General features: G+C 42.1%; 1 protein-coding gene across 1 annotated transcript in view; it reads right to left on the bottom strand.

The window, feature by feature from the left end:
• CRISPLD1 (cysteine rich secretory protein LCCL domain containing 1) overlaps positions 1 to 14853 on the bottom strand; it is a 259845-nt gene that overhangs the window by 52866 nt on the left and 192126 nt on the right. The window contains exon 14 of the mRNA XM_085605416.1: positions 10925 to 11055. Within this exon, the coding sequence (XP_085461542.1) occupies positions 10925 to 11055 (131 nt within the window). The remainder of the gene's footprint in view (positions 1 to 10924; positions 11056 to 14853) is intronic.

Consider the following 14853-nt stretch of genomic DNA (forward strand, 5'->3'; position numbering starts at 1 on the left):
AAACTGCAATGTCACGGGGTGGGCACTTTGCTAGAAAATTGCTAAAGCCGGCCCTAGGTGGGAGGCTGTCCCCAGGGACATGCAGGTCTCCAATAGTGGGGCCGTGCAGCCTCCCTCCCATCTTGTATATAGCCCTGGGGAGGTGGTAGTCCCCGGGACTGGAGTTCGACAACGGACCCCTTTTATTAGAGTATGTGTGCCCCGGGAAGATGGCGTTCCCTGGGACAGAGGTTCCACAAAGCCCCTCCATATAATGTAAATTAGCCCCAGGAAGGTGGCAGTCCCTGGGGTGGAGGGGGTCCCCAAGGCCCCCTCGAATTGTTTCAATAGCCCCGGGGAGGTGGTGGTCCCCAGAGCTGCAGGCGGGCCAAGTGGGCACACCAGCATTATTAATAGAAAGTGCCCCGGGAAGGTGACAGTCCCCGGAGCTTTGTTAAGTCTAGGATGGGGGAACCGTGCGCCCCCTCCTATATTAATCATATGCCCCTGGGTCCTGGCCCATTTGGGGTAATTTTAAAGCAAGCATGGAAGCCTGCGCTTGGTTTTTTTTTTTTTTTTTTTTTTTAAGTGGCAATGAATTCACAAATATTGGAATTTTGTGTCAAGTTTATTTTTTTTTAATGATTTCTGCCCAGGGCTTAGGGGTCAGGGTCTTTCTACCCTGCCCCCTTTTCTTTTTTTTTCACTTTTTTGTTTTTTGAAATGGTGAAGCCGTTTCCAAAGATGGCTGCCAACACTTCCTGGTTGAAGTGTTGGCAGTCAATCAGAGCAGTGAATTACCCAGCACAATCTCGAATTTGCTGACGAAGACTTCGTGACCAGAGATATCACTATAATTTCAAACTTTGGGGCCCATTATGATGGCGGGCAGGCATCAGTCCACCCGCCATCATAATGGTAATCGGACCGCCCTCCAGATGTGCGGCGGTCCCACCAGTGCAATTAGGATGCACCCGCCATACTGGTGGGCACATCCTGGCCTTTTACCGTTGCGGATGGTGCTGCTGTGGTAAAGAGCATGCACAGCATTTTCCTGCATCATGTGGTCCAGTGCACACCCCTCCCCCTTCCCCCCTCCCCACAGAGGGGGCCCGCAATGGGCCCCCAAATCCAATCCCACGTCACCCTTTCCATGGCGGCATCGCCGCCATGGAAAGGCCCCTCAAACACCCACATTCTAATATGGCCGACAGTGCCTGCTATGCATCGCCACCATATTAGTGGCCCAGCTCTGCCCGGCAGGCAATCGTAACGGTAAAGCGACAGACAGACTTTGCGTCCGCTGCGATACCCAGCGCCATCCTAATATGGCGGTGGGTAATTCTCTTCACGATGGCGGAACGATTGCTCCGCCATCGTAATGAGCCCCTTAATTTTCTCAACAACTGTTGAATGGAATTACACCAAATCAGCAAAAGGGACTTCCTTGAACCAACATCTACCTCCCTGTCAAATTTGGTGCAAGTCCGTGTAGAGGTTCAGGCTGTAGGTGTGGCTAAATGTTCCTATGGGAATTTAACATTACAAACGTACCCTTGTTTCACACCCCATATTCTCAGTCCCCACTGCACGGATCACCCCCAAACTTTCCATGACAACCAGTACCTACCTTGACACTTTTTTGGGAAACTTTCATGAAGAGTGGTCAAACAACGCCAAAGTTATAGCCAAGTCATAAAATGCTTTTCCTATGGAAACTAGGACCTAACTATAACTGCCTCTTGGCAACTGCCAGTAGGTAATATATATTATATATTATAAATATGCAAATAATACGCAGAGTAAAAACTATAAACTGCGGAGTAAAGACTTGGGAAGAAATTTTAACAGAGTAAAGGCATGCAGACGAAAAGTTTAAGGACTAAAATCAGATATTCATTGAGCATCATTTCTGTTTTTCTAGCCTTCAACCTCAGGAAATTGGATGACATCCAGTAACAGATGGAAGCCAGAGACATGTGATATTTTACACCAAATCAGAGTCAATTGAAACCCCCTTCACCTCCATCGACAACTTAATCCTAAACTTGCACTTACCCTCCTATACCTCTACCTTCTTCTAAACCTAAAACATCCATTACTCGTTTACCTCTATCCATACCTTAACCCGAATATCACTCTTACCTGCTTTACCTCTACACAACTCGTAAACCCTTAAATTACCCTTGTCCCTCCTTTACACAGACCACCCCCTTAATACTATGAAAAATACATATCTGTGGAGAAAAGGCATGTGGAGCAAAGACATACACACAGTAAAGGCCGAGGACTAAAGGCTATACAGGCAAAAGACTGAGGAGTAAAGGTTGCACATCATGCTCAAGATCGAGGAATCACATTGTTGAACTCTAGTATATGGCCCACTTCCATCAGACACATGGGGGTCAATTGTGCACTGCGTGGTTACATGTATGTTCGTAAATCTGTGCCGTGCTCCTGGGTATCACTCCCTGCTGAAGAGTGTGGATTAGTCAAAATGAAGTCGCAACCCCACCTCTGTGGGGTGTCTCCCTGGGCACTGGTCTGTGGCTGAATTAGCTTATCTTAGTTGTAAGTAAGTATATTACTCGTTTGCTTGCTTGATGTTCAAAAAAAATTTTTTATTCTTTATTCACTTTCATATCCTCAATATTCCGGGAAGAACTTCATTTCCCAAAATGCAACATAAATGTTTGTTTCAAAACATCGTATTGATCAGCGTTCCAATGCATTTCGGCATATTGCCTTCGTCAGGGAACATCTAGAAACAAAAATTAATCTGTGTATAATGATACAAGAACGAATTACATGATGCACTGTTATAATCGCGTATGGTTAACCAGAGGGGTGATGATGTTTGCGGTGTGAACTATAGAGGGGTGCCTTAAGATACGTAAATGGTGCAAAGTGTGATATAAATGTGCCAGGTGCTGTGTTTATAGCGATATGGTGTTCAACGAAGATTTACCGTCGTGATTAATTGTTCTGAAAAAGCTCTACAGTGCCCGACTTCTATAGTGACTCGTATTGTCAAAGTTGTATCGGTGCTATAAACCAGCGGGGTGAAGCGACAGTTCTAAGTTTCGATGAACGTCTGAAGTGCCCAATTTATACAGTTGCTAGTTATATTAAGGTCGCTAGTTATATTAAGGTCTTACCGATGCTGCGAAACTGGTGTGTCTGTACGCTGAGGAGTCTACCGTCGATGTGGTGATGGCTCTGAGTTATCGCGTAGTGTGAGCTTTAACGTAACTGACGTGCTTACGTGCGTTGACTCAACATAAAAAAAGGACTAACCGGGCCAAAAGAAAAAGACAAAACAAAAGGGAAAGATACACCCCAAACGAGGAATGCTACAGCGGCCAAGAGGGACAAGACCAAGAAAGGGACCCAATAAACAAACTGGTGATCAATATATCTGGTTATCACTTCAACGATTTTGAACTCAAAACATTACAAAAGGGTACCTCATTCGTGCCCACAACACCATCTAACTTTTTGGAATCCCACATCAGCTTCTACAAATTCATGAGAAAAATACGTCTACGATATTTTTTTGAAAACATTATCGCGGAACCGACAACAGAGAAAGATGACCCATTAAGAGGGTTGAGACCCACCAGCACATATGTAGCCCCCACGAGCCACAAAACCATTGATCTATTCGAACAACTGGTCAAACAAGATTTAGCCAAAATCAATTTTCAGAAAAGGACGCCACATCGAAATCTCAGCACTAAAGAATACGCGACCTTAAAAGCCATATCAGACAACACCATGATTACCTGCCAAAAAGCAGATAAAGGGGGAGCCCTTGTAATTCTGAACACCACCTACTATCAGGAACAAGTCGAAGCACATCTAAAAGATGAGAACACCTACATGGAATTGCCAATGAACCCCACAGAGGAATTTAAAGCGATCCTAGCACACATAATTCAGAGAGCAATAGATGGAGGCATCATCAATGAAAAAGTGAAGAAATACTTAACTCAAGCTCATCCCAGGAGTCCCAAGTTTTATATGGTACCAAAAATTCACAAGGATCCTATTCAACCTCCTTGTCGTCCCATAGTCTCAACACGGGGTAGTATACATGAACCCGTAGGCAAATTTTTGGACAGATACCTACAACCATGCGTCCTAAAAATGAAATCTTTCCTCAAAGACACCACAGATTTCCTGAATAAGCTCAATCGAATAAACATCAGTGAAAAGGAACCCATACTGCTTTGTACCATAGATGTAAGATCTCTATATACATCGATTCCACATCAAGCAGGAATAGAATCCGTAGAAAAGGCCCTACTAAACTCCGAATATGAGGAAGGCATGAAGGTGTTTCTGATGGAACTCCTACAATTCACCCTCCTACATTCCTATTTCAAGTGGCAAGATACCTGGTACTTACAGAAGACCGGCACTTCGATGGGCAACTGTGCCGCGCCTACATATGCCAATATCTTTATGAACACCTTTGAGGAAGAACACATCTTAAACACCCAGCCTTGGAAGGATCAAACATTACTGTGCTTGAGATTCATTGACGACATTTTCCTAATTTGGAAAGGCACTTACAAAGAACTAGAGGATCAAAATGACCACACTTAACCTCATAGATGACAGAATTCAATTCACTTATGAGATAAATGAACACACCATTAACTTTTTGGATGTTAACATCACCAAGACTCCGAGAGGCTTTGAAACAAATCTTTACAGAAAAACCACGGATAGAAACAACACTTTGACATACAACAGCTTCCACCCTCAACCCCTTAAACAGCATTTACCATACTCCCAACTACTGAGGGTAAAAAGGATTGTCTCAGACTCCGTTAAGCACATAGAACAACAAGAAGATATGCTACAAAGATTCAGACAGAGAGGATATCCAGAACACATATTAACACAAGCCAAAGATCGAGCCAACAACACCACCAGACAACAATTACTTTCCACACAACCCAAGACTACAACTGAAAGAATAACATACGTAAGCAAATACTCCACCATGAGCCAACACCTGAAGAGGTCGGTTAAGAAACATTGGATGCTACTACAATTGGAACAGGATTTCAAAAACATTTTTACCCAGGAACCCATATTTGCTTATACCCGCGGTAAAAACATAGGCGAACTCATTAAACATTCAACAACGAAGAAATCTCAAGCTGCCTACAAAGGTACTGTTCCTTGTTTAAATTGCAGTAATTGCCACAACATCATCAAGGGCACGTACATCACGCATCCCATGAAAGGCCACAAAATCAAACTTCATGTCACAGCCACATGTGACACATCAAATATCATATACTTACTGAAATGCCCGTGTGGTAAAGCCTACGTTGGCCAAACAGAACGAAAACTAAAAATCCGCCTAAATGAACACAAAAGCAACATCCGGACTAAACACATGAAATCCACGGTAGCTCACCATTTTACAGAGGCGCAACACTACAACAGCCAACTAAAAGCTTGTGTCTTAGAGGTAGTGGAAAAACAAGAAGGGAAAGACAACCACATATCATTGTTGCAAAGAGAAAACTTTTGGATATACCATTTAAATTCATTACAACCACATGGGATGAATGAAAGGGTGGAATTTTCATGCTATCTTTAAACAATGTTCAGAACACGGACATGTCCTAATCTTGGCTCATCCACCCATTATACTGCTTTTGGGTACCATTTCGGACGGCCATTGTAATTCCGTTGTATCGTTGATTGATTGTGTAAACAAAATATGTTGCATATTAGTCATATTTCATTGCACCTGTAAACACAGTATTGTATCACACACCACACTCACAATTAAGTATTTCGTGGTCACTTTTCTTCAATCTGTTCTTTATTTACTCACGCAATAGACCCGGTTAGTCCTTTTTTTATGTTGAGTCAACGCACGTAAGCACGTCAGTTACGTTAAAGCTCACACTACGCGGTAACTCAGAGCCATCACCACATCGACGGTAGACTCCTCAGCGTACAGACACGCCAGTTTCGCAGCATCGGTAAGACCTTAATATAACTAGCGACCTTAATATAACTAGCAACTGTATAAATTGGGCACATCAGACGTTCATCGAAACTTAGAACTGTCGCTTCACCCCGCTGGTTTATAGCACCGATACAACTTTGACAATACGAGTCACTATAGAAGTCGGGCACTGTAGAGCTTTTTCAGAACAATTAATCACGACGGTAAATCTTCGTTGAACACCATATCGCTATAAACACAGCACCTGGCACATTTATATCACACTTTGCACCATTTACGTATCTTAAGGCACCCCTCTATAGTTCACACCGCAAACATCATCACCCCTCTGGTTAACCATACGCGATTATAACAGTGCATCATGTAATTCGTTCTTGTATCATTATACACAGATTAATTTTTGTTTCTAGATGTTCCCTGACGAAGGCAATATGCCGAAATGCATTGGAACGCTGATCAATACGATGTTTTGAAACAAACATTTATGTTGCATTTTGGGAAATGAAGTTCTTCCCGGAATATTGAGGATATGAAAGTGAATAAAGAATAAAAAAATGTTTTTGAACATCAAGCAAGCAAACAAGTAATATACTTACTTACAACTAAGATAAGCTAATTCAGCCACAGACCAGTGCCCAGGGAGACACCCCACAGAGGTGGGGTTGCGACTTCATTTTGGCCACTTCCATAAGACCACATCTAGACACCTTTACAATGAGCCATAAACTAGACATACCAGTAGATTCAGAACTGTTCCTTGTTCCTCAGGTCACAGCTATAACTAGCTGTGTTTTTTGGCTATGCCAAATGGGACAGAGTTAACCTGCTATTATCTACTGGCCTGAAAATGAATTAGAACGGTCACTGTGATAATTACATCCAGATGTGATTTTAGGAACATTGTGTATCAAGGGCAGCTTCTCAGACAATTAATCACCTCCAGTGTGTCCAGAGTACGTGGCTCAATATGTGCACAAGCTAAGCATTCTATTTACACAGGCCCAGGGCACTGTCTTCAGATATACGGAGTGATTGTCATTGATTAAATTTGAATTGTTACCCTGGTTTTCTATGAAGCTATCATTCTTGTAGCACATCTTTAAAAAATACAACTCCCAGTGTATGCTTTCCGAAGACATCGTTAAAGATCTGGTCCCTTGACTTTCCATGTCTAAGCCGACAAGCTTTGGGATTAACCACCTCTTACTTATGCAGCAGGCTAGATTGGTTCAGTGAATTTCAAAGTAAACTTCTCCTTAAATGTTTGTGGGATGAAATACATGTAAAAAGAATTCTAGCTGCTAAACAACTTAGTATGGATCCAATGTTTGCATGGTAGAACACTGCTTTAATCTATCAATGACTAAATTTCCATTTTCTGGTAGAATAATGTGCCTCTAGATGTTTTTGGAATTGACTTATAAAAACATTTAAAGTATGGGTTCTGTAGGATCATCAGCTAGATTGAATCTTGGGATGCAAAACTCCAGATTTATGGGCTCTGCAAAAATTACACTGCGGACACCGTGGATAATACATTATCAATTAAGATCCTAAGAATTCCCATTATTACCTTTGTGTGCTATTTCAGACATTATTCCACTCTGTCTATGGTCAAGGCCAGAACCATACCCATTTCAGTTTATTTTAAGAAGTAGCTGTGAATTTCAAATAGACATACAATTTTCCTGGCTTCAATTTTCAGTTTACACATTCCACAATTATCTTAAAGGTCTGTGTGAAAGCTTGGTATTGAGATCCAAATAAAATTCCAGGAGACGTCTTAAACATTGAAAATGAAGAGACGTCTTTGTTGAGAATGCACCCGCAATATAAGCAAACCTTGATATAAAGGCTTGTTTTCTTCTTCTTCCAGTATTTAGTCTCTAATTTGTTGGCGCTCCTAATCTGGAACTGTCCTCTAACAGTGCATCATATCTAGTTCAGATACTACTGATAAAGAGATTCCTAGGTGAAATGAGATGGATGGTGAAAGCTGCATTTTCAGAACGCTACAGGATGCTGGAACCACTGTGTGATTGATAGGCAGCATAAGTGATCTTATATCTGCAGATGAGCTAATGTATGTGGTGGTCTACATTACTGTTATTCTACTAAAGGAACCATTGATTCTCCTTTAAATTTTTTTGTGATTTTCTAATTTTTTAAGATATGCACACCAGAGACTAATCTTTTCTAATGCAGGATATTAGACAGTTGTAGGAAATGTAAAAACGTTTTAGAACTAGTAAGTTTAAGGGGCATTGTTATGGAATTATTGCTTATATTACATAAGCATCTGCTGATCCAGCTACTCTCTGTATTTACTGGGTGATTTCACTTCTACCTCTGCCTGCTTATATTCTGGAAAAGGAGGTCAATTTTCAGATACCAGCTTTTGTGGAATCCTTTTTTCTACTTGGTTCTTGACAAATCTGCCCAACGCATGAAGAATATTGGTTTCAACACCAATTAAAGACTCCTTGATTGAGCATCACACTTTATTGACGATCTGACTTACTCAGGTTATTCAGTTCCTTTGCTACCATGTTGTTGTGTGATATCTTGGTAGGACATTTATTTCAATAAATAAGTGTAATTTACTACTGGAATTTCAGAAACTCCCTCCGAAGTACCCTGGCTCAGATTCCCTTATGCTGCATGAAAAGAGCTCTCTGGCCAGGGGTCCTTTTCTGATCCTTGTTGCACTCTGGGTGTCAATGAAGGTGGGAGCTATAAGACACTGGACTGGCTCACCCCAGAGACCACACATTACATGTTTTGTAATCCTGGAATGATTTTTGCCTCAACAGTCAGTGAACAAGGGGAAGATGGCTAAGCTGTGGCCCTGTACTGGAAATGCTTATACGGATGTGTCACATGATTCACACCTTGGGCTTTGGTGGCCCCCTACTTGTGCAGGATTGTTGGCCATATTACAGTTTTGAATGTCGCCAGCTTCAGGGTTGCTGCCTCTCCCAATTGTGGTTTCATTTGTGAATTCTGGACAGAAGGGTAAAATCTTCAGTCCCCTACCAGAGGGAGATTCTTGCCTAGGCTGTGCATGTATTGCGTCAAAAGAGAAGCTTATACTGTTAAAGCTGTGTTGCACCTGGGGCAGACCTGTGTGCAGATAGCATATACTACAGATATTTACCAGTTCCAGATGAACTAATTCCCTGCTGGTGCAGCAGACCACCATGGGCAACCATAAAGGCACAGAGTGCAACATGCAGGGTTATTCCCGAACCTCTGCACCTACGTCTGCACTTGCTGCCTGCAGGCTAGAGAGGAAAACAGACATAGTAAGAAACAACAAGAGTGTACTTGTAGGAGGGAAAGTAGAGGAAAGCAAGGATAAATGAGTGCAGATGATGAAAGGGTATAGAGGTGGGAAGGAGGAGTAGAAAGGAAGAGTAGAAAAGCATGGAGACAGAGTTGGTGAAGTAATGAAGAGCAAAGGGGAAGGAGAACAATAAAGAAGAGGGATCTGAAGTGATATCATAGAGATATGAAGGAAGTGTTCAGAGGTAGAATAGAAAAATATATCATGTGGAGAAGGGAGTAAGAGGTTGAAAGGAAGATGAAGAGGATAGCATAGAAAGAGTAAACAACAGGAAGAAGGGAGGAGAGAAAGACATTAGGAGAAAGTAAGAGAGGGCGGGAAAGACAGAATAGATGATGGTAGGATATGAGAGATAGGAGAGAGTATAGAAAGTGGAGTGTGCAAGAAAGGAGAGTAGACAGTAACAAAGAAGAGTAGAGTCAGGAGAGAGGAAAAGAGAGTACAGAAAGGGAGGGATGAAAGACCCAATGAGCAAGGATATAGCAAGTGAGGAGAGTATAGAAAAAGGAAGAGAAGGAAAAAAAGGAGGGGTAAGAGACAAGACACAAGATTGGGGGAAAGAAGAATAGGGTAGAAGACATGAGGTGGAATAGAAGGGCAAAAGATGGAAAGAGGAGACGAGAGAATTGGAAGACAAAGAAAAGGGGAGGATTGATGAGATAAGGTGGTGGGAGGGACAGTTCATGGTGACCAGCAATGTGTTCTATAGAAATTCTGATGTGGGGTCAAAACACCGCCAACACGCACCCAAAAAATGAACCATTTTCCAGCCTCCCTTCTATTGTGTTACAATGTTGCTAATAACTATTGTATACTCACTTTAGGGTCATTTTTCTGTATATTTTGAAACCTATTTTAGGTCACAAGTTGTCACTTCTATTGATCAACTTTATTACTTAGTCTAAATTCCTATATAAACAGTAAATGTTTTCAAAATTTCTTGTTGTGTGTAATTATGATTCTCTTTTCGACATACCTTTACCCATAAATATTACCACTTAGTCTAACTATTATCATATATTATATACATTGACCTCAGGAACCACTGTTATATAGTAGATACCCTGGTTCCATGTGAGTATGGTGATTCTTGTTTCCTTGAGCACTACATGTAAAAAAGGGCATAAGAATAACAGGGGCCATCCTCAAAAGAGTGAAATGTCAGTACACTCAGCCTGTATTTTATGAAATAAAAATCACTGGAATGAGATCCATGTAAGGTATTTTGATTGTGAATGATCAAATTAATGTTGTACCCAAATAGGAATTTAGAACAATTACTGTAGTCCATTAAGGTGCGAACATTACTGTGCCATCTAGTGAGCATATTCCTGGTCATTTGATCCTCCCAAATATAATATACATGTCCTGAATCCATTAAATCCCGAAAAATAAATGACATTTCACCATCCATTTTGTGGTATTTCCAGCAGAATTCAGTCAAGCAGATATTTTAAGTCCTCAGCAGCTTGTTGGAGTAATGGTTTAGGCTTACAGGAGGCAGGCAGCTCTGATATTCATAGGCAATTGCACCCTCACGGCGAGAAGACGAGAAACAAATGTACATTCACACTGAACATTATTGTTTGGCTCTGTACCTTTCTGAAAAGATTCCATTTTGATAGGTACCAATGTACTGCTTTCTTTTATCAATCGGCATGACATCAATGTATCCCCCATGATTGCGTACTACACCTGCATGGACTGCGGCCCGGCAAATGCTGGATATCTGGAAAACAGAAAGGTTGGCTTTACTTGTGGTTTGTAGATTTTTTATAGACATCTTTTTTATTATTTTGAAGGAATAACACAACAAAACAAGACCAAACAACCACGACTACGGCGCCTAACACAGCAGAGGTTATCTTTAATGAAACACCTCATGTTCAGATTACATAGAAATAAATTAATATAGTGTGTTCAAGTAATCCTTGAAAGGGATTTATGCAGCTGAAACCCTTCACTCAGCTTTTTTGAGGAATAGGCTATGGTCATGATCCTATACATTCCCTAAATAGGAAATAGCAATTAAGTCCACTGAAGCCTGGCAACTTTGCTACCAGTATCAGCCAGTTGTCTGCCCACAGGGATGCCCGGTCTGTAAGTTTGCCTCCCTATTTAATATGGGTAGGTTCCACCAGCCAGCACAGCAGTGGGAGTCTAGTGACATGATTAAGTGAGTGTGGAGGGTTTTCTCTCTACAGCAGATTTAGAGTCTCTAGATTCTCCAGGGTAGCCAGTTCTAGTCACCACGAGGAGTCATGCTTGTCCCCAAATAATCAGTCTATCATCAGAACCATCTGTGCTGCCCAGTACTAAAAGCAGGCAATTGGGAAGGCGTAGGCCACTCATGTAGATGCATAGTATTCACTTGATGTAAGAGTTTCTCAGGGCCCTACTTGCCCAAAGGAATTGGGGAATCAGTGCCTGCAAGTCCTGAAAGAGCATGGTGGGAATGATGAATGGGTAGTACTAGAGTGCATAGAAAAAGCTTCGGAGATTCACCATTTTGTAAAGAGCCACCCTTCCCAAAATGTTGAGGGTAGTGAGGTCCAAGTACCCAAATCTCCTGTGGTGTATCTCAGGATAAGAGGCATGTTCATGTCCAAGGCCATCTGTTGGTCACAAGAAACACAAATGCCCAGCTATTGGACTGGGCCTTCCACCTTCCGGTATTTGACCTCTGGTGTAAGTTGTGGGGCTGTACCAGCCAATTGTACAGAAGTAGATTTCCCTCAGCTAACAGACAGTCTAGCTGCCTCCCCATATCTGCGCAGTATTTGCATCAAGAGCAGTAGTGAGGTTTGTGGGTGTTGTAAATAAAGGAGCATATCATCAGCGTATAATGATACTCTGTTCTGTATGGCTAGAGGAAGCCGCACACCTGCGCCTCTCCTGAGCCACTCTGCCAAAGGCTCAATTGATAGGAAAAAAAGAAGTGGGATAAGGGCCAGCCCTGATGTGTGCCATGTTGGATTGGGAAGGAGGAAGAGAGCACTTCGTTTATTTTAACTCCAGTCAAGGGAGAGTTGTAAAGGGGCACTAGACCTGCCACAAATCGAGGGCCATATTAATTTACTGAAGTACTTATTATAGGAAGGGCCAATTTATAATATTGAAGGCTTTTTCATAGCCCAAAAGGAATGAGGCTGCTGGGCCATGCCCTGTGAACCAGTGCCACTTGGAGCCTGCATAGGCAGTATGTTGTAGCCCGGCCCTGCATAACCCCATTCTGGTCCTCTTGGACTGATGTTCCAATTCCTGTGGCCAGCAGTTTAACCTCAACATTAAGAAGGGAAATGTGGCAATACAAGCAGCATTTCCCCAGGGGTTTATTCAGTTTATGAATGACTGAGGCTGTAGTGCAGTTACCGGGCAACGAACCAGAGCTACCTGTCATTGAAGAGTATAAGGAGTTAGAGCATCAACATCAGGAGAAGTGCCAAATTTGCCAAACCCACATCTCTGATTTTTGTGTCCAAGGATAGGCGTGAGGACTCGATGACCTGAAAGATTGTGTCTGTTCTTGAACAAGTACCCTCATCAGTATTGTTTCAACTTGGTGCAACTTTATCTTCCATAAGTTAGGAGTTTCTTCCCTGGTGGATAATTTTTGTAAATGTATTCTACTTTACTTGTTTAGGGACAACTTTATATTTGGTACGATGGGTGTAAAGGCAACTTCTTTGAGTTCTCCTATGTGGCGTCGGACAGTTTCCCCAATGTTGTGTTGGATAGGTTCCCCAATGTAGCGGTATGAACAATCAATTCAGGGAGCTAGCAGTGATTCCCCTTTGGTGGTAATCTGGCCATCAACGCCATTTTCGTCTTTGCCTCTTAGTTATTGAGTATCTACCAAGGTTGGATATTGCACCCCAGAATACTCTGTCTGTGAGAGTGGGTTGGAGAAGGGTGGGGTCTAGGTCCCATTCCAAGGTCTGATGCACCTGCTGGACAGTGCTTCAACCCAACTGGGCACAACTGGAGCAAGAAGCCTCACTTTATGTTGTGAGCAACTGAGGCCGAAGTCCAGGTACCAATGGGCCCCACTAGCACATAAATCCTCCATGTCTTCACAGGGGAAGGACTTCTCTGGTGTCAGTTTAGGGTCCAAACAAATTTTACAAAAGATTTATGGCAATACTGAACAACACTGGTAATAGGCAGTGCTTTTTGTCACTCCTATTCAGTATCAGCAAAGAGAAAAAGGTGTGATGATGCAGAACATTGTCAGCGGTCCTGTCATTCTGTAGATGACTACTTGAGCCATTAGACATGCATGTATCTACAGACAGATGCATCGTGATTTTCTTGCATTTTGAATTGGCTGATGTAAGATGGCAGGTGGCACTTTTAACTGTCATTAAAAAAATATATTATAAGTGCACAAAAGCACCTTTCTGCTTGATATTCTCAAAAATATACTTTAAAAAAAAGAAGGATGAAAGAGCGAGTGGGGAGCAGGTTGGTGAAAAGCAATGGAGAGAGGGCACCAGGGAGAAAACAGCACTGGGAGGAGAAGAACACGGCTGAGACAGCAACACGAGGGCAGGAGAGAGAAGCACATAAGAGACACAGCAGCATGGGGCGTGTGATAGGGGACATACACAGGAGGGAGAGCGAGCAGCTATGAAAGAGTAAGAGAGAGAGAGCATCCAAACAGAAAGGGGTGCCAGGTATTTTGGGAAGTAGAAACACAAGAAGGAGTGATCTGGAAAAAATATGCCCTTTCATTGAGTGCTTCATCAAAAACAAAAAGTAGTTCCGTAGAATTCAGCAGTGAAATTACACCAGTCAGTCAGTCAAGAGGCCAAGCTCCAGGGGAAGGACAAACACAAGATGGATAAGAAAAGCCATCAAATAAGCAAGCAAGCAAATAAGAGTGACAAAGCCAATCAATGGTAGAAAATTGGCAGGATCTAAGCTCATGTAAGTTCTTGGTAAGACCACAATAGGTCTGATAGGCTTGATCTACAATTTAACAAAATCAGGCATAATACTGACTCACACAATGTAATTTATAATACCAACACATCACAGTCCCCATTTGAAGTCCTTCCATTTCCTACCCAGGCAATATATGCTTAGCACAATAGATTTTCTGGGAGCAACCACCAGCAACGATGCGTAGCTTACTTTCTAAATCATTAAGGCCAAAATCTCCAAGGACCTTACATCACTGCTTGGCATTGCCAATGCTTCAGCCTTATAGACATTTAGTTTTCCTCTCCAAAAAAAACCGGATCCAACTACTCCTTCAAAAAACAAACATCAGTGATGGCAATCTTTCCAGCTATAAAGCCATCAATATGGCTTAAAGAAAATGCATTAGAGAATAAATATCAAACAGATTCACGAACACCTTGAGCATCACCAGATACCCTGGCTCTATCATTCTGGATTCTGAAGGGGATGTAGCATTGTGAAAGTAATTATCAATAAGGTATATAATGCTTGAGGATCACTGTCATACGTGGCTCTTGCACCCTTATGCTCATCAGCTCGTCAATGGTCTTTGCCATAATCA

The sequence above is a fragment of the Triturus cristatus genome, chromosome 5_1, assembly GCF_964204655.1.
Source record: "Triturus cristatus chromosome 5_1, aTriCri1.1, whole genome shotgun sequence".
Lineage (NCBI taxonomy): Eukaryota > Metazoa > Chordata > Amphibia > Caudata > Salamandridae > Triturus > Triturus cristatus.